The sequence below is a fragment of the Aplysia californica genome, unplaced genomic scaffold (assembly GCF_000002075.1).
Source record: "Aplysia californica isolate F4 #8 unplaced genomic scaffold, AplCal3.0 scaffold00799, whole genome shotgun sequence".
In the NCBI taxonomy this organism is placed as follows: Eukaryota; Metazoa; Mollusca; class Gastropoda; order Aplysiida; family Aplysiidae; genus Aplysia; species Aplysia californica.
In genome coordinates, this window is record NW_004798069.1 from 74,528 (window position 1) to 93,806 (window position 19,279).

At 37.2% G+C, this 19,279-nt stretch overlaps 1 protein-coding gene across 1 annotated transcript in view; it reads left to right on the forward strand.

Moving 5' to 3' along the window:
- Positions 1-1,226: 1,226 nt before the first annotated feature.
- Positions 1,227-19,279, forward strand: part of LOC101859739 (ubiquitin carboxyl-terminal hydrolase 24) — a gene marked incomplete in the record, with an annotated part of 85,583 nt that continues 67,530 nt past the window's right edge. Inside the window, 15 exon segments of the mRNA XM_035972697.1 lie at positions 1,227-1,666; positions 4,016-4,199; positions 4,573-4,640; positions 7,943-8,086; positions 8,703-8,834; positions 9,563-9,607; positions 10,187-10,252; positions 11,355-11,495; positions 12,144-12,302; positions 13,512-13,632; positions 14,164-14,267; positions 15,324-15,431; positions 15,932-16,027; positions 17,108-17,269; positions 18,377-18,460. Coding sequence (XP_035828590.1) covers positions 1,388-1,666; positions 4,016-4,199; positions 4,573-4,640; positions 7,943-8,086; positions 8,703-8,834; positions 9,563-9,607; positions 10,187-10,252; positions 11,355-11,495; positions 12,144-12,302; positions 13,512-13,632; positions 14,164-14,267; positions 15,324-15,431; positions 15,932-16,027; positions 17,108-17,269; positions 18,377-18,460 — 1,893 coding nt within the window.

Consider the following 19,279-nt stretch of genomic DNA (forward strand, 5'->3'; position numbering starts at 1 on the left):
CAGCCGGTGGGATCAAGGATCGTTTGTCCGATCGGCAAGCAGTGGTCAGAACTTCACACCTCTCAACTGCTATCCTGTCTGATAATGACATTCGTCAGTCTTACTTATAAATCCAATTACCACCAGTGCTTGCCTTTCATAGCGGGGGCTCTTTCCGTCTGAGGGCAACTGCTCAATTTATCATGAAGTTCTAGATGTGTAAGATCCGAGTTCCCTGACAGAGAACAACAGATTACCCCCCCCCCCTCTCCCCTCCCAAGGAAGACCAAGACCAAGGGGGTTGGAGGTTGAGGTGAGGTTGGGATGGGATGGGGAGATCATGAATGATAGTCGGTCAGTTTCACAAACCACGAGCCGCAACTGGTAATAGGCTTACATGCATTGAAGACCATTAAAAAGAAAAGAAACAACATACTCAGCTCAAAGGTCTTTCTACCGTGACACGAGACGAATGCGTTCTTTGGTCATCTCGGTATTTTTGTATGTCGTCACGTCGTGGACCTATAGCCCACAGCAGACATTATTGAGATGAAGAAAAGTGTTCCAAAGATTGCTATAATGCTTTCATTTATTTACTGGCAACTCTTACAAAGACAACAGCGTACAACGAATGAAATGAGATGATAAGAATCAAGTAAACCTAAGGCCACATGAAAACCTCCTTTTTTTCAGTGAAGAAATGCAAACTTTAGTGAGTTGTGTTTGAGCACATCGTATTATGATCAATAAGGAAGGGATTGCCAAGACAGTAACAGAGTACATGTGTAGAAGGAGGGAGGCAGAGCGAGGCATGCCGTTGAAGACACCAGGAAAACACAACCTAATGAGTTGGTGAGAAATTGAGTTATGCACCGAGAGAGGTATAGAATTTCATTTAAGAAATACAGTAAAATTACAATTTTGGTCAGCGATCTCTTTTTTACCTCGCTCTCCTTCTCTTTAAATTTGTCTCTCGCCCCATCTCTCTCTCCCTGTATTCTCCTTGCCCCGCATTTCTGTCCTCTCTCCCTCCACACCCATCCCCTCTCTTTTAACTCGTCTTCTCAGTATTTTACTTATTTCCACACGCAGCGACAATAGTGCAGAGTAAAAAATGAGTTGGGAACCTGATATAAAAAAAAAAACTGTTTTGATTTGGCGATATAATTTTTCTACGCTGAGACGACGCCCACGAGGTGATGCTCTTTTACGATAAAAGTTTAATATAAATAAAGTGGCTTCAAAACCAAGATGGCGGAGTAGGATACACTTATTCTGCTGATGACTCTTTGCTGTTGTGTTTTTAATGACTATGCATAAAATGTAATATTATTATGTGAATGTAAATGTTTCCCGGGTGCATTACATTATAATTGTTTATTCTTGTGAACTAATAACCGTGTGCATCATGGATATGACTATTGTGAGCGATGAAAATGTTCAGATGATCTTGGCCATGGGATTTCCCTCCGAATCCGAAGTTCGGAGAGCACTCCGAATGGCCAAGAATGATCTGGGTGATGCTGTTGCGATACTGACAAATGAGCCACCAACTGCACCATACTCTGTAGAGGTGATGGACATTGACTTGAAAGATGTGAGATCAGGTCCAAGCTCAAGCGTAACCTATGGTCCTCATCTGCCTCCCACTTATGATGAAGTGTGCAATGACAGTGGACAAAACAAGGTAAGTTCCAGACTTTTGAGTTATTACGTTTTTGTTGAATTACAATGCTTTCCAGCCAGGTTGTGTAAAATGTGAACCCATAATGAAATAATATTGTATTCAACTGTCTGGTAATGTAGCTTAGTTGTCAGAAAGTTTCTTGAGAAAGTTTCATTTGCGGATCTCCACTGACACTTCTGTAACTCTTGTCAGCCTGAATTTATTTCAATTTCACAGGTTTTCCTGAAAATCGAGAATTAAATTTGTACTGTCATTTAGATATCTCATGAGAATGTTGGAACTAGATTTGGTATTTTTTTACTTTCCCTCCCGTCTCACACTCAGCTACCAGTTGTCTATTTTCTACTAAATATTGATGCGTTGAACACGAATATCAACTTCATTTCCGTCGCAAATTAATGGTTTTTGAAATATTTGATTGTTTTTAACCGAGATAGACATGCTTTGGACCAATCGGGGGGTTCCAGGGGGGCCTGCCCCACTGGGGTAAAAGAAAATCTGGGGGGTTACAGGGGGGTTTTTACACCCATAATTTGATATTTTACAGTTAGATTTGAAATTGTCTTGAAAATAATTGATTTGCGACAGTTTTAGTGGCTTTATGTGTGATCTGCAGCAAACAGTACAGCAGTTTGACCCCTGAAACAGTGCATCTGTGTGCGGGAGTGAAAGTAAAAATTTACCCTAGATTTACCTTGTTCACCATGCCAAACAAAAGACATGCGACTAAACATAGAATGAAGCAAACTATTTTTAGGTAAGACGGGGGAGGGGGAGGTTAATCTTCTGGCAATTTACGCCCCCTTTAAATTGTCTTTTTGTTTACCGTGTTTCAATTTCAAGCATCACTATCGGAATTCCGAAATGTTCTTAACATACCGGCAACCTAGTAACCAATCATTAGAGCATGGCTGATGGTCTGCAGTTAGCCGCAAGTGTGGACTTGTACCGTGCGAAACACATCGATACGGATAATACGTCAAGCCATTGACCCAACATGTCTGCGGTATCTCCAAAGATTCTCTACAACATGATCTTTGGTGTCAAGGCCTTCTAAAAATAGTCTGTGGGTATCGCAGGATGTGATGACATCACATTACTAAAATTAGCCACCAATCTGGCAGATGTGTCTTTCTACGTTTAGCCGCATGTAAAAATATACCATCAACAGCCTCGGGGAAGCAGATAGTGAGACTGAGTGGAGAAAAGCGGGGGGACAATGACTCGGATTCTAGATTCAAAATTGTCGGTGGTACAACGTGGTGCCTCTCGGGTATTACGCCTTCAAGAATTAAATTCTCATAAAGGAGGGAATTATCATCATGCCCAGATTCTAACTTGACCAATTCAGGTATAATTATTGTAAACATGGATATGGAGGACTGAACAGAGTGTTTTTTATTAAGGGAGGTGAAAACGACATGCTTTGTATCGTTCTTGTGGAAGAGGGTAAGTAAACAGAAACGACAGAGCTTTTTGTTCTGGCTGATATGAGGAGGAGTTAAAAAATTATATATATATATATATATATATATATATATATATATATATATATATATATATATAAAAATATATATATATATATATTTATAACAAAAATGTGGATCTGGTTGTTGTTCAGCCTCTAGACTGAGGCCGAGATGTAATTTTGATACAGTATTTTTCAAACAAAAGTTAATATACAAATGGAAATGTCCATTAGAATGCTTGTTGTTATCATTTTGACATCGGGAGTTGGAAGTATGTGTTTAACTAGTTTGTGTGTGCACTGTCATCAGTCATTAGTGGGTACAAGAGCTGGAGAGCAAAGGTTACAGTGCTGATTTTTTGGTTTTGGGTATTCTCAATAAAACAAAAAAAATCATCTTGCCTTTTTAATCATTTGAATAAAGATGGGAGCATGAATCGCTTTAAGTATAGCATTCCGCCAGAGTGAAGAAGGGATCATCATTGATGAAATGTCTGATTTTCTTTATGCATTTGCGGAAGACAACTGTAAAAAGTTAAAGTGAATTTAACATCAAATACATAATATATATCTGAAGTATTATAGCATCTAATGAATTGATCAAAGGAAATTGGATGATTAAATAATTACTTGGGATGTGTTTCTTCATCTATTCAAATTCAGTGGCATTATTTTTAAAAGTTCTAAATGAATTTATTCTGCTCCCTCAATTTCTTTTTATACTTGGATTTTTTTTCTTCTGGATCATCCCAGTACTGCCTAGTTACATTTTACTCCATACTTTTACTTTGAATCCTGTTGGTTTCAGCCTCCATCACTCACTGCTTTGAATTTTTCATAGAGTGGAACATTTTTATGTTTCTAATGGTTTTTCTTTATAGATGATGGATGCTGCTACCATGAGTGAAGCAGCAGCAATGGAGGAAACCAACAGTTTGGAGTTCCCTGTGACAAATTTGTATGAGCTGGAAGGCAGAGTGTTCACTGAAAACTGGAACATCCCTTTCAAGAAAGAAGAATCCCTTGGCAAATGTCTTATAGCTTCTACACGCCTCATGGAAGCTGGTGAGATAAATATGTTGTTTCAGGTCCTATATGTTGAGTGTCAGCATATCATGCGAGCCTGCAACTCCACTTTAATAATTTAACACCTCTGCTTTGTCAGCTATGGAATTGTTCTTAAGGGTATGAATAACGTTAGACTTTTTGTCAACGATACACTTGATATTATAATGTTGAATTGTGTTTTCTGTTAATAATATATTTGATAAAAATACTCTTAAAAATATTTTTGTATTGTTTTTATATGATTATTTGATATAAAAAATAACTGAGATAATTTTAAAAGATCATTTGTGATGATCTTTTTAATCTTTTGTGATGCAAATACTGTATTGCTAAATTTGAAATCAACAATAACATGAGAACATATTTGCAGGTCTTGCCGAAAGTGATGAACACTGTCTCAGATTTGTGGATCGTTGTATGCCTGAAGCGTTTCAAAAGGTATGACAACTGAAAGCATTCTTGTTTGTTTGTTTGTTAACAATGTGAAGAGATTGTAATGCTTTTATCAGTTTGTGTAGTGTGTGGACAAGGTAATGTCAATGATGATGTCAACACTATGAATGGATTATCTCTTTGATGTTTTCCAGAGGAATTGGCCTTGATTGAATGATTAAATGTCTTCAAAAAATTTTAATCTCAATTTCAAGCGAAGGTCATTTCTAATCAGGTTTGGATATTTCAAATTTAATGAACATAGGTGTGAAAATGATGTGGTGAAACTGAATGCAGAGAAAACTTTAATCTATTTCAATAAGTTAATGTAGGATGACTGTGGTTCATATTTCAGGTCACTAGAAATTAAATTGAACTGTGCCATAACTTTCGTAACTTTTTGGGATGGTTTGAGTTTTTCAGTGAAGTAGGACTTTTATCAAAAGCAAATGGAGGAAAGATAAAGTCATCGTGGCTAAATTAGAAGGAAAACTTTTTGACATAGGTGTTATCCAAATATGCGTGTGTGCCTAAAGAAATAGAAAGGTAGTAAAGTCGGATTTTAACCATTTTGAGTTAACGGTTGTATCTAATGAGACATTCAATGCTGGACACAGTGGGTTTTGAATTTTTGAGATATCTCAAGTAGTTTTTGAGATATTGCACATTTTGCGAGGTAGGGTATAAAGATCTAATTTTGAGAAAATTAGCTTTTAAGTTTAGAACACACTTGAAAAAAAAAGATGATTCAATTGTTTCTAATGTATTTATTCATGGAAAATTCATTTTCAATTCGGCATTCAGTTGACATCAATATCATGATTAGAATTCAATGGTAAAACATAGTGGGGAAGAGAAAACATGCTTCAAGAATAGATTTTAACACGTTTTAGAAGCAGTTTTCATTATCTTTTTTTAAAACATACCCTACCCTCAAAATAATTCACAACAAAATACTTAGAAGTCAAATCAATGAAAACTCTTTTAACGCATTCTTAAAAAATGGTGGAAACGATAATTTTTTTTGGAAACGCGTTTTGGTCAAAAAAGTGATTATTTGTCATTATCAGCCTGTCGCTCAAAATGGTTTGTGGCGACTTTTGGTACCTTTTTCTAGGCACACACACGTATGCATCAACATCAGAACATGACAACGAGGAAATTGAGACTTTTTATGAAGACTTTGATAAGGCAATCAAAGAGTTAAAATCACAAGATGTAAAGGTAGTCATGGGGGACTTTAATGCCAAAGTAGGAAGTACACGTACAGGAGATATTGTTCGGCCATGGGGACTGGGTAAAGAGAACGAACGCGGGGAAGGACTGATAGAATGGTGCGAAGAAAATAATTTTATGATGTCAAACACACACCGAAGAAGATGATACACTTGGAAGAGTCTTAGCGATAGAAGTAGAAATCAAATAGACTTCATACTTATTCAGAAACATTTTAGAAATACAATTAAATCGTCTAAATCACTGCCAGGAGTAGACTGTGATAATGACCTTGTACCAGTCATGTGTAAAATGCAGATGAGACTGAAGAAACTTAAAAAGTCAAAATACCAATCAAAATTTGATATAGATCTTTTAAAGACAAATCAAGAACTGAAAGAACATTTCTCCCTGTAAGCAATAAATGTCAAGCTTTGGAAGACATTACTAAATCGGGAGAACTATGGAAGAAAATGAAAGACTCAATAATGGAAGCTGTTGAAGAAAATTTCCCCCGGAAAGCTAAAAGAGCAAATAAAAAATGGATGACCCAGGACGTATTAAAACTAATGGAAGAGAGAAGAAAGGCAAAATCAAATGTGGAAAAGTACATCTTAAACAGGGAAATAAAGAAAAAATGCAACGAAGCAAAAAAACCAAAACATGGATAAATGATCAGTGTCAACAAATAGAAAAGAACCAATACAAAGACAGCAAATACATGCATTCCTAAATCGAGGAAGTAAGTGGGATAAAAGGATGCTCAAATACAGGATCCATAAGATCAAAAGGAGGAGATATTTTAATGGACTATGGGGATGTCTTAAACAGATGGTCAGAATACATAGGCCCAGAACTTTTCGAAGATAATAGAGGAGAAAAACCGGTAATAAAGAATGAAATAAATGGACCACCGATACTGAAAGCAGAAGTACAGGTTGCCATTAGGAAAATGAAACAAGGAAAATCCACAGGGCCAGATAATATTCCTGTTGAAGTGATTGTCTCTCCTGAAGAACTAGGCACTGAAATAACAACAACTCCACAATGCAATTTATGACAGTGGTGAGATCCCAGAAAGTATGATGAAGTCAGTTTTTATAGCTTTACCTAAAACACCAGGTGCCACTGAGTGATATGCATAGAACAATTAGCCTTATGAGTCATTTTACAAAAATGTTGTTGCGAGTAATAATGGGAAGATTGAGAAGAAGTGTAAGACCAGAGATATCTAAAACGCAATTCGGCTTTGTTCCTGACAAGGGCACCAGAAATGCTATATTCACCTTCACAATGTTAATGGAAAGATGTGTTGAAGCACAGAACGATCTGTATTTATTCTTCATAGATTATTCAAAGGCGTTCGATAAAGTTAGACATGATGAGCTATTTAAAATACTGGAAAGGCTAGACATAGATGGAAAAGATCTAAGAATTATCAGGAATTTGTACTGGTACTTCTGTGCGAATTAATAGAGAATACAGTGAATATAAGCAGATTAGGCGAGGAGTGAGGCAAGGATGTGTTATGTCACCAGACCTCTTTAACATGTACAGTGAAACAATCCTTAGAAACATAGAAGAATGTCCAGGTCTCAAAGTAAATGAAGAAAATATTAATAACATCAGGTATACAGATGACACAGTTTTAATAGCAGGCTCAGAAAAGGACCTTCAATTGCTTCTAGATACTGTTGTAACAGAAAGTGAACCTGTTTTTCTGCTAGTTCAGTGGCTGTGTCAAGTGTGTCTGTGTCCAGGACTGCATTACAAAATCACTGCCTGCTGATGACAGGCTTGACACATACCAGGTGCCTGGAATTTTTTATGGAAGAGTTCGAAATATTGATCATAAACAGTTTTTCTTTTTTATATTTATCTTTTTAAAAATGGTTGTACGATGCTGACCGCAAATGCTTACTTATAGATGGATTTACCTGCGTTATTTACCTAGCTATTCTTATTTCTTTCATGTGTGTCTGTTTCTTTATGTTGCCCTGCTTTTTCCAAGCCCTAAATAACCATGACTGTCAATTTATGCACCTGATGATGCCCACAGTATGGCATAATTTATGTGATCTTGCATGTTTCAGCTGCTGACATCCAATGCTGTTCACAAGTGGGGCATTGATATTCAAGAGGGAATTTTCAACATGCTTGGGCTTCTCGTGGAGCTGGCTGTAGCATCTTTGAAACAACCCTCGGTGCACTCAGTCCTCATGGAATGTCTTACCCTGGTGAGCTGTGTTCTTACAAAAGTGCGGATTCTGCTTTCTGAGCCAGTATTTTCTGTGTTTCCAGTATACTTGCTTTCTAGGTTCAATACAATTTTTTATTGAATATCTGCTTTTCTTGCCATTGATAAAATAAGCTAAGCTGGCTTTCTTAAAAAAAAAGTAACTTAACAGCTGCTATCTTGTAGCAACTAAGCAAATAAAATAAGTTTGTCCAAAATACTTCAAAAAAATATTGAGACTGATTCTTTAAAAAAATGTTATAAGGAACTGATAAAAATTTGGCAGCTACTGGATCAGTATTAGTGCATTCCTTTATGAGTTTGTTGTGTGCCGCCTTCTCTATGATGTTGAGCGTCTTTTTCTTATTCCCTCACACTTACGAAGTGTACTCTTCTAACACTTTGCCCCCACGGGACGCCGATTGGCGACGGTAAGAAGCCATCCCTTTTCCCCACGGGATGCTGATCGACGACGGTAAGATACAGTGTGTACCGCATCTGTATCGTGGTCCGTGGGGGTAAGTGTTGCACGCTCCGTGCGCTGCATGGGTGGAAAGTGTTAAGATGTACTGTGAATGAAGTGTGTAAATTGGATATTTGAATGTGTTTCTTCCTAGGCTTTCAACCCTGAGACAGAGTTCCAGATAAAAAATCACGGCAAGCGTGACAGCCGCATCACGTGGGAAGAACGGTTTGAAGGCAGTGAGCCCCCAGCCATTGTTCCCCCAAGCTCCCAGAAAACCAATACTGTGAGATTTTGTTGTTTTTATTTTTGTATTTTCTTGACATAGCTTAGTCTGCACAAGGCTTTATCTGTATTGGTCTTAAATGATATGCAGGATGAATTTTTCTGACTGAATATCACTTTATGAAGGATAACATTCATGAAGTGTGAAGCAAAAGATTCCTACAAGACAGCTCCTGTCACAGGTCTAGTTTATGAACTTCCAGTACATGTAGCTGCTAGTAGATGAGACTGGCTTTTTGCTCACCCATTGCGTCTTTATGGTTTTAACTTCTGAAGCCTTTTGCTGGATCTGAAGTATGTGTTGATATATTTAGAAATTTGTCCACGCCGACGAGTGGGATGGAGTTACATACTCTGTCTGTTGTTTGCTTAGAGGGTATGCAGCTCCCCTTCTTCATGGATGATTGCCCTTTTCTGTTATCTGCAGCTTTGGACTGGCATCTTTTCTTCTTGCTTAGTATTTCTCTTTCATGTCAGCCCAACTGATAGTCTGGTCATGCAAAAATGAGACTATTGAACTTCAGGATTTAGCTGCTAGTGTCTCTATCAAACTATCCCCTTCCCCCAACCTCCTCCCAGCCATAAAAAAAAGAGCCCATTTGATCTGATAGATTATGAAATTTTGAATAGTATGTGACTTCTGTGATGTCAGCGTTGTGAAGTTACGACTTGTTTTGCCTCAATATTATGTGTATTTTCATGTGATTTTTCTCTCTTTTGTTGTTTCAGAGTAATCAGAGTCCGTTTGGTTGGTTGACAAACCTCATCAATTCTGTAAGTTTTTCTTAAAATGTTGATGGCAATGTTTAATCTATGCATGTTTATTGTTTCATTTACGATTTTTCTTTCTTTTTTTTTTTTACAATATCAGTTGAAAGTGTACTTTTGGTATTTTGATAGCAATTTTTAAATCTTGGTGAAAGAACAGATTCAAGCCCCCCCCCCCCCCCCCCATCAACTGATTTTGTGGTGGCTATCGCCTTACAGTTGTAAAAGCAGAAAGAACATCCTTAGAATAACAGTGAGGTACTTAATTTAAGTTTGTAAGACGTCATACCTAATCGACCTAAAAAAACAACAAATCTTTGAGGTCTACTTCACACTCTAACAGAGCTGAAGAGTCCAATATATTCTTGAATGAAAATTTCTACATTATCTCCCAAAAGTTCCCAGTCTTTATTGCAGCCAGTTCCTAAGTTGTATTTGGAGCCAACGTTTAGTAGTTTGACCGACGTATACAGGCTTTATGTAAACAAAATGTGAAGAAAATAAAAGACCCACTGTAAGGCTCGCCATTATATTCAGGAACGTGGAACAACTAGTTCATCGATTATTACTTTTTTCTTGTTGCAGTTTGCATATCAGGGAGGCTTTGATCTTGTGCGGAAGCATCTTGAGGCGGAGGATTTGGATATCATGGTGAGCGACAGAATACATTTTTACCTGCCCGTTGGTATTACCTTTGTCACATTTCAGCATGTTGAAAACAGGTTTTTCATTTATTTTTTTTTTACAGTGTTATCACTGCTTTGGAGGGTACGAGAAAATGTTTTAGTCTTCATAGCAAGTTTAAAAATAATTTCAATTAAAAAAAAAAAAGATTATTTTGTGATCCTGTTTATGAATTTAGTCTGGTGAAATAAATTACATGTATTTCTTTAAGAGACTGATAGTAGATGGAAGCAAATTTACTTTGCTTTTAGATTAGTCTGTGGCCTGTTGCAGTAGTTCTGGAGAGATCACATCATGTCTGTCTTTGATTGTATGAATTTGTGGTCTATTTTGTGTTTATTGTATTGTTTTTAGAGAAAACCTGATTGTGAAATGGTCATAAATGCATATGTGCTGTTTCAATATCTTGTGTTTTGTGTTACTTGTGGTGGTCTGCGTTGGGATTGATGAGAAAGTTTGTTCTACGACTGTTAAGTGTTACGTGTTACTGCGCCCAGAAATACAGAGAAATGTATGATGACATCATTTACAGTCTTTTCTCTATTTATTGAATTGTACAAGTTTTTAAAATCTCATTATAGGTCCTTTCATACTGTCTACAAATATATTTAAAAATTTGTAATTGGGCAGTATTTTCTGTGAGGTTGAAGTGATTTCTGAATAAGAAGTGAAAGTTTTTTTGTTCTAAAACTTCATTGAGCTCTGAATGTATTGTTATGTCTCTATTGCATAAAAAAAAATGAGTTTAGAATATTGTACTGAAAATGACAGCAGCTTTTGTTATAGGGACAGAACTACAGAGTGGGAGCTGTGGGTGGTTGGCGGGTGCTCTGGTGTGGTTTGCTTCTTCTTTCCTATCAAACATCTATCGTCCTTATCTCCCCTCCTTCTTTTTTATGTTTGTTACTCTCTTGTAACACCTCTAATCTTCTGGCACTCATATGACCGTATGCAGATGTGAGCGCCGTAAAACCTCTACTAAAACAAAAAGTGGGAGCTCTAAAATTTTTTTCGTTCTCAGAGGAAAAAGAATGGACATGAAAACAATGTAAAATGTGTTCTTCTCCAGAGCATGTCACTTTTATTGAAGCCGTTTGGTGTCTGTGCGGAGTACCTGAACCAAAATGTGATGCAGAGTATGCTGCGGCCGGGTATGGAGAGAGCCATCAAGTACATCCAAAGCCTGGAAGAGAAAGATTTTAAGGAAAAGGTTGGTCTGCAGCTGACACTCCTAAAACTTTTTTGCTTTGTGGTTTTCATTTTAAGTCACTGGACAAAAACAGTTTTGTGTTTTTTTTGGTTTTTTAAAAAACTTTTATGGTCCTGTGAAAAAAAAAAATTCTTTTACATGTAGTTCAGGCTAAATTTGATATTCTGTGTTGTGGGTACGACCCACAAATGGTTTTGCTTGATTTGTGTAAAGAAAAGTTAAATAAGGCCATCTCCATGGTTAGTCACAAAACATTTGTGGCAACCAGTGAGCAGTGGCCTTTCATTGTGGAGCCCCTGGTGTGGTGCTGTGTTGATGGTTTCTTGATTCATCAACATCTCTTGTGGGTGGTTGGCGGGTGCTCTGGTGTGGTTTGCTCCTTCTTTCCTATCAAACATCTATCGTCCTTATCTCCCCTTCTTCTTTTTTATGTTTGTTACTCTCTTGTAACACCTCTAATCTTCTGGCGCTCATATGACCTTATGCAGTTGCAAGCGCCGTAAAACCTCTACTAAAACTAAACTAAACATCAGCTTCTCTTTATATAATGCCTTTATCTGTTGATTGCAAATTTTTTTTTGCTGAGTTAATGTTGCGTTGGAATTTTTCTGACAATTTTATATTACTTTTGTTGTATTTGTGTTCCAGAAAATTGGCAGTGTGTCGAACTTGCTGAGCTCCATGAAACTGTTGTGTCTGAAGATGTGGCCCCAGGATGTGGACAAATTGGACGACTTGCGTTTGGAGATCACCCTGCGCATGCTTAAGTCGCCACACTTCAACGCCAAAATGAATGCCTTGAAAGAGGTTTGTATTCTACTTATTTTTTGTTCACATCAAGTCAGCTGGACATTTTGATCTATACCTTGATCCTTCTAACTTCAGATTCTGTGATTTTTGAGTTGTTGGGACAGAAGGCCTGTCGTAGAAAATCTGGTATTTTGCCATAGGTTCACTTGGCAAGATTATGGTTTGCCCTGTGTGTCAAGACTGTGCTTTCTATTTGTCATATAAGTACAAAAGATAGTACCAGTAAATTTCATGCCTGAACACTCTAGTTGTAGGACTTGATACTTGACAAAATAAAATTTGAACTTTAACTCATTGGAATCACATCGCATACATATATGCGATGGACTTGAGAACCGTTGAGATCGCACCGCATACATTTATGCGATGAAGTTTGTTTACATTTTATAGGTCCTAAGCGACAAAAATCAGGGGGAGGCTATGGCCAAAACCCAGAAAAGCAAGAGGAAAGTGACACAATATGAATGCTGCAAGTGCAACAAGGCACTCTGTGTCCATCCGTGTTGTGAAATCTTTCATACCAAAGAACACTATGCCTGAATATTGTTTTCTTTTTCAGCCATCATCTTTTCATCATCATCATCATCGTCATCATCATCATCCCCCACCTATCATTTCATGTCATTCTCATCAGAATTGTCATATGTTTCAATCTAATATTGTTTTTTTTACAATAAATATGTTGATTTGCCTTCTATTTATGTTTTATGTCAATTTATATGACCATATATGATGATGTTTTAGTGTGCAAAAAAATTTTTGCCCCCAATTTTTCTAGATTTTCAATCCACTCAGAGAGAACTTTATTTTTCTTCCTCATTCACTATTCTTTGTGCCTTTATTATTTCAACCTCCTATTTTCAGAATCTGCAAACAGATTTGCTTTATCTTGTACGGTTTTTGAGCTATGTGCATTTGAACATACCCCAAAATCATGTGATTTCATAAGCGCGCAAGGCAAAGTATAGCGCGACTCCAATGAGTTAAGTTTTATGATTTTTCAGTAGCCTAAAATCATTATGTTAAAAGTCTCAGATTTTGTTATTAATAAAAGCTGTCAGTATGTTATTATTGTGTAAGTTGTTTATTTATTATATTATGTAGTAATTTCGCTTTTTTGTTTGTTTTTGTAGTCAGTCACCTCCTTTAGTTTGAATTTGTGGAAGATTTCTAGATAAAACTTTCCTTTTCTGATCTGTCCTTAAGGTTACAAAACTGATTGAGGATCTGAACAGCACCCGGGTCTCAAAGACTTCCATTGTGATACCAGCGGAGAAAATTCTGGACTGGCTTGTGGAGAACAGAGTTCTCTCCATTGCTTTAGAAGGTGAGAAAGGTCAAAAGTTGACTTAATTGGTTGATTCAATGCTTGTTTCATTCTTTTTTCTTTGATCAGATAATGCATTGAAGCCTCCATCTTTTGTTTCCCTTAGTTTATAGAGTAGCACTGATTATAATTATTAACTGCAGGCATTCAAATCAGACATGCTTGAATAAATAAGAGACAATGTATTGCATTTCAGTGATGGAAGAATGATCTTGATTGAGACAATAGCATGCGAGATATCCTTGAACATAGAGCTATGAGGACTGATAGGAATACACACCAAAAGATGCCTTTGAAAATGGCAAAAGAATTTGTACAGAAAGCTTAAAAAGATACTGGACAGTTCATTAACAAGACCTCTGCAGTTTGTATGCCACTGAAAATTAAGAAACAATTACTGCTAACATAAACAGAGGCAGGATGCCCTTATAGTCACGAAAGATATGCCTCTGGGTGTGCTTATAGTGTAAGTCACTTCATCTCAATACATGTATTGATATGTACCTCTACTCTGACATCTTTTGTCCTCAGGAAACATTGATCAAGCTCAGTACTGTGATAAAATCAAGGGAATTGTCGACTTTCTTGGCGCCAAACTCTCTGTGGATGAGTTGGCCATGATCTGGAAGATGCAGGTAGAGTTGCAGAAAAGTCTGTTCTCTCACCTGTGTGTCTTATATCTCATATTTCCAAGATGGTCAAGAAAAGTATTTTTTACTCTCTGATGCCAAATTCCGATACCCCTTTATTCAAGAAAATTGTTAATGTCTTTTGTTTTAGTAACTGTTTTATGGTGCTCGCAACTGCATAAGGTCATATGAATGCGCAGGTTGTTAATGTCCGTAAAAAAAATTTATTATTTCTTTTGGTCAATATTTTGGAATTAATCTATATATCTGAACAGACAGGAGCATACACACTTTCTTTACCCTTCTGCATGTTTCTGCGTGTGGTGATGTATGTTTAGCCGTCGTCCATAGATAGTTGAGGTACAGAATCCCTGTAGCACACCTGCCAAGTACTCTGATAAAATCAGCGCTCTCCGACTTTTTTACCCATCGAAGAATCCCAGTCGGGTTTGCATAAAATCCTTTTTCTTTCTTGATTTCTGTTTTCGTCAGGTTGTATGCAACTTAGCGTTAACTTGAAATATACATTTATATTTCCGTTTCTTTGCAATATTTGTGTGACCTGCTTTGCGCAATACAGGTTTGTTTTCCATGGTTGGTTTCTTACATTAGCTTAATCTTCTGACATTATGGAGACTCCCATTTTTTTTTGCCAACTTCTAATTTTAGGTCTGTTTTATCAATTTTTTAAACCCATTAGCTTCTGCCCTGCCTATTTCATGTTAGAAGTTACACAATAGGACTATTCTTATAAATGGTTGCTTTTAAGCACAAGGGGGCTATCCCAAAAAATGTTTTGAGAAAATCAAAGGTAAAGTTTTTGCCCCTTGTTCAGTTTCTTTAAAAGACTAGGAGAGTTTTCTCTATAACCAAACAAATATTCACACCAGTGAAACCAAACTTCTCCTATAGGTAGGGCAATGCCCACTTTTGGTGTTGGTGCAGATTTCTGGAAACCCCCAAAATCTGGGTTAGCCCGCTTGTCCATAAAAGCGACCAAATGTGGGTCACTAAGACTGAAATTCAAGGTCAAGCATTTGTTTTGTTTTGCTCTTTTCATAGAATGGTCAGACGAACAATGTGATAGACAACATCCACTCCATCATTGCTGCTGCTGCTGTCAAGTTTGACCCCAATCAGCTGGAGCATCTATTTTTACTGATACAAAAGGTGAGTACCCTTGGTAACTTGGTGATTAGGCTACCGGACTCGTTATCGTGAGGTTGCAGGTTTGGGGGTTTGAGCCTCAGACACGACGTTGTGTTCTTGAGAGAGGCTTTTTTTACACTAATTTTCTTCACTTCACCCAGTTGGGAATGGGTACCTGATCAAAGGCAGCAAATGATATTGTCAGTATGTTAGTGTTTTAGGGCCTGTAAAATACAGCTTGCATTGTATGCTTCCCAGGAAGTTGAGATTGTTTCAGAATGTTTATCAGGTCTGCTGGGGTAAAAATGTAGATTGTAAAGTGCATAGACCTTGTTGTTGAGCGAGACTTTGCACTATACAAATGCTATCTATTAATATTGTTATTATTAGCAGATTGAATTGGCTGTTACTGTAGTCAGAGGTTGGAAACTCATCGCCTGTTTTCTTATTGTTATCAAAGTCATCATTTTGAACTTTTCCCCCCATTTAATGAATAATGAAACTTTATGCTTTCTCCTCAGAAATGGCAGGATGACTCGGATCGAATTCGGGAAAAGTTGCTGAGCTTGATTGGAAAAATTGGGAAAGATGCAAAATTAGCAAAGACAACAACCAGGGTAAAGAGATCCCTACAAAATGTTGTAGATTTTTGCTTTGTGAATCTGCACTTAAAGAACGCAAGACTATTTTGTGACTCTGTTGTCTGAAGAGAAACTGGTACGGAAAACTGCAAGAAAAAAAGCCCATCTTTATAATGCTTAAAAAATCTTTGTGTCTAATATCCAAAAGAAGGGAATTTTTTGGGGTATGTAGTTTTCACAATAATATGTTTATCCATGTACCATGTTACTGTCACCATCATCATCATCATGATTATTGTTTTTAATGTCATCATCACGATTAACGTTATTCTTCATCATCATCAAGTGCCATATCTGCGACAGACAAGTGTGCTCGTGATGCTACATTCATTCCTTTGCTCGAATGCTCTTAAAAAGCTAAATGACCCTGATCTTTTCCAGTTACCCATCTGTTTAGGATCTCCAAGTAGGTTGCTCTTGGACTACCCCTGCCTCGTTTGCCTTGAATTTTGCCTGTGAGAGCTAGATATTCCTGAATTTACGTTTTTATTAAGATAGGATAGGATAGGATAGGATAGTACTTTATTATTCCAGACGGAAATTTTCCTTGGCTGTACAGGACCATTAAAAACACATGCAGGTATACATAAAAAATTTAAGTCATATATATAACTCTCATTAAAATTCAATATGAAAGGAGAAGTAAAGCTGACAAAATGTACATTTGCATCAAATGCATCATTCAACCACATACAGGAATTCAAATACTAGACCTTTGGAGTTATATTCAGATACATATTCTAAGAGCAACACACATCTATGCTCATTCTGACAAAAGCCTTATGCTAGATGGTAAAAAACTTCTTTTATATCTTTCTTTCTTTGTTTTTGGAGGTACATATCTGCCGCTCCGTGATCTTACAATTTGTGTGGAAAAGGGGTGTGATGGGTCGTTTATAATGCTTTTGATCTTTTTATACGTGTGGTGTTATACATTTCATCCATTCTTATAAAATCATATCCAGAGATCTTGCTGGCTTTCTTAATGGTTCTGTCAAATTTTTCTTTATCTTTCACCTATTATTCCACTAATGCAATGTGATGGGGTGTGCCCAGGTGCTGGAGCTGTTGTGGGACTTGGCCCACCTGCCTGCCCTGAGCACCCTGCTGGTGGAGCAGGCCTTGGAGGAGCACCATGCCATCCTCTCCTACTCCTACAGCGTCAAGGAGCAGGTCAAACTGCAGTACGTCACCAAGTGTGTCGACGACATCAAAAAGGTCTGCACTGGGATGGGCTTGGTTTGATTTCCCTTAAGGGGTAAACTTTTATTTATTGGGGCGCGAAATTTTGGGCACAGTACATCAACATGCAAAGATTCAGCATGAACACTGAACTGCACTCGTTACATTCATGCACAACTCACTCATTTTCTATGGATGGGCGCACTGATGGGCCTTACGCCTTTACTTTCATTCTCTTGTTTCTGTCTGTCTCAATATGATTCGTATAGATAGTTTGAATCCCCTTTGGCGGGTGATTGGAGGATGACTGTAAGGTCCAGTATTTTTTCACTTCTTTTCTTTGTGTCTGTCTTGCCTTGTTTTTTCTCTAAACACTAAATTACCATTATTGTGTCAATGTGTCAATGTGCCTCTCTTCACTCAAAACACAGTACCATAATACCCTTTTCAACACTGTAAAGTTATATAAGAGACGGGACCTCACCTCTGATTTAACATACTTCTTAGATAAGACCTGAGACTGATTGGTGGACAGCCTTCTAAACTTTCTGAACAATCCATGTTCAGGGGTAGCCGTTTGGGGATTCGAACTGATCATGAATAGCAGAGTCCAAATTGATGCCGATTGAGCTAACAGTATGCCTCTTTCTAAGAGAGATAAGTAAAAATACTGTAATTATTTTTCATTATTTTTACATGATGGGGATGGGCGATAGACAAGACTGATGAAATAAAAGGTATAGATTTCAAATTTCAAAGATTCAAGATAGGACAATTACAGCAGGTTCTGACAATTTTGATTTATAAGTCTGATAATTACTCTTTATTCTGTATGGTGGAGTTTTTCCACACTCAGCGCAAGTGTTACTAGGGTAACTCCTGGTGGTTTCAGAGGTAATGGAAATCTAATGATGGGTAGTTCCTTCTTATATGACTGAGATCCTGTTCACCAACATCCTACTTTTTCCTGAGCACCAGGATCTTAAACAGAGTTTTCACCATGGTCTTCACTTTCTATCTGATAGAATGAATTGAGAAGTTTTTCTTTTTTTCTTTTTCATTAATCCTTTTGTGCTTCGTGAGTACAGTTGTTTTCCACTACTGTTGGCTGACTGTCACTTTTGATCTCTCTTCTTCTACAAGGGAGCCTGTGTGCTGCCAGCGATTAGACAGCTGATGTCCATAAGCAAGAACATGGTCAAGCATTTCAAGCAGAAAACGGATAAGGTAAGTTGCAATTAAATATTTAATTTATATTTTTTTAGATTGTCTGAAATTAAAATACATCAGCGGAAAGGTTGGGGAAATTTGAACTAAACACATGACATTTTAAAAAGTAAAATTTAAAGTACGCACACCAAATAGGTGTAATCAGGTCAAAGGTGTGCTGACTGTTTAATTGACTGAAATTAATGGAAAAAATCTTGGATATTTTTCTTGAACTTGATATAAAGCGAGCTATAGAAATGTGTTTGTTCAGATGGAAATTGTAAGCCTCAAACGCCAAGTTTTTGGAAATTGTTAACTAAATCTGTAATTTTGCAAATGTTGGTACTTTCAAGTGTTTTAAAACATATATTTTTTTATAGCACTGAATAAGTGGATGTCAACGCATATCTCATTATAAAGTTTCTGTTTGTATTGCTGTTTGCTTTGAAAATTAATGTTGAAAGAATGTCGTTTGATTTCAGTGCAGAGTTTCACTATACTTTTTTTGTTTGTTTGATAGACATCTTGTCCGTGGGTGGTTGGCGGGTGCTCTGGTGTGGTTTGCTCCTTCTCTCCTATCAAATATCTATCGTCTTTATCTCCCCTCCTTCTTTTTTGCGTTTGTTACTCTCTCCTGTAACACCTCTAATCTTTGGCACTTATATGACCTTATTGTGTTGCAAGTGCCGTAAAACTCTTACGAAAAACAAAACTAGACATCTCTTGTTGGTAACTGTGTCTCTGACTCTTTCTTCTTCTCCCTTTGACGAGAGAGCAGTTGGAGGGTTCCAAGAGTACGTCTACTTCTTTTTTCTCCCTCTGTTTTTTTCTTCTCTC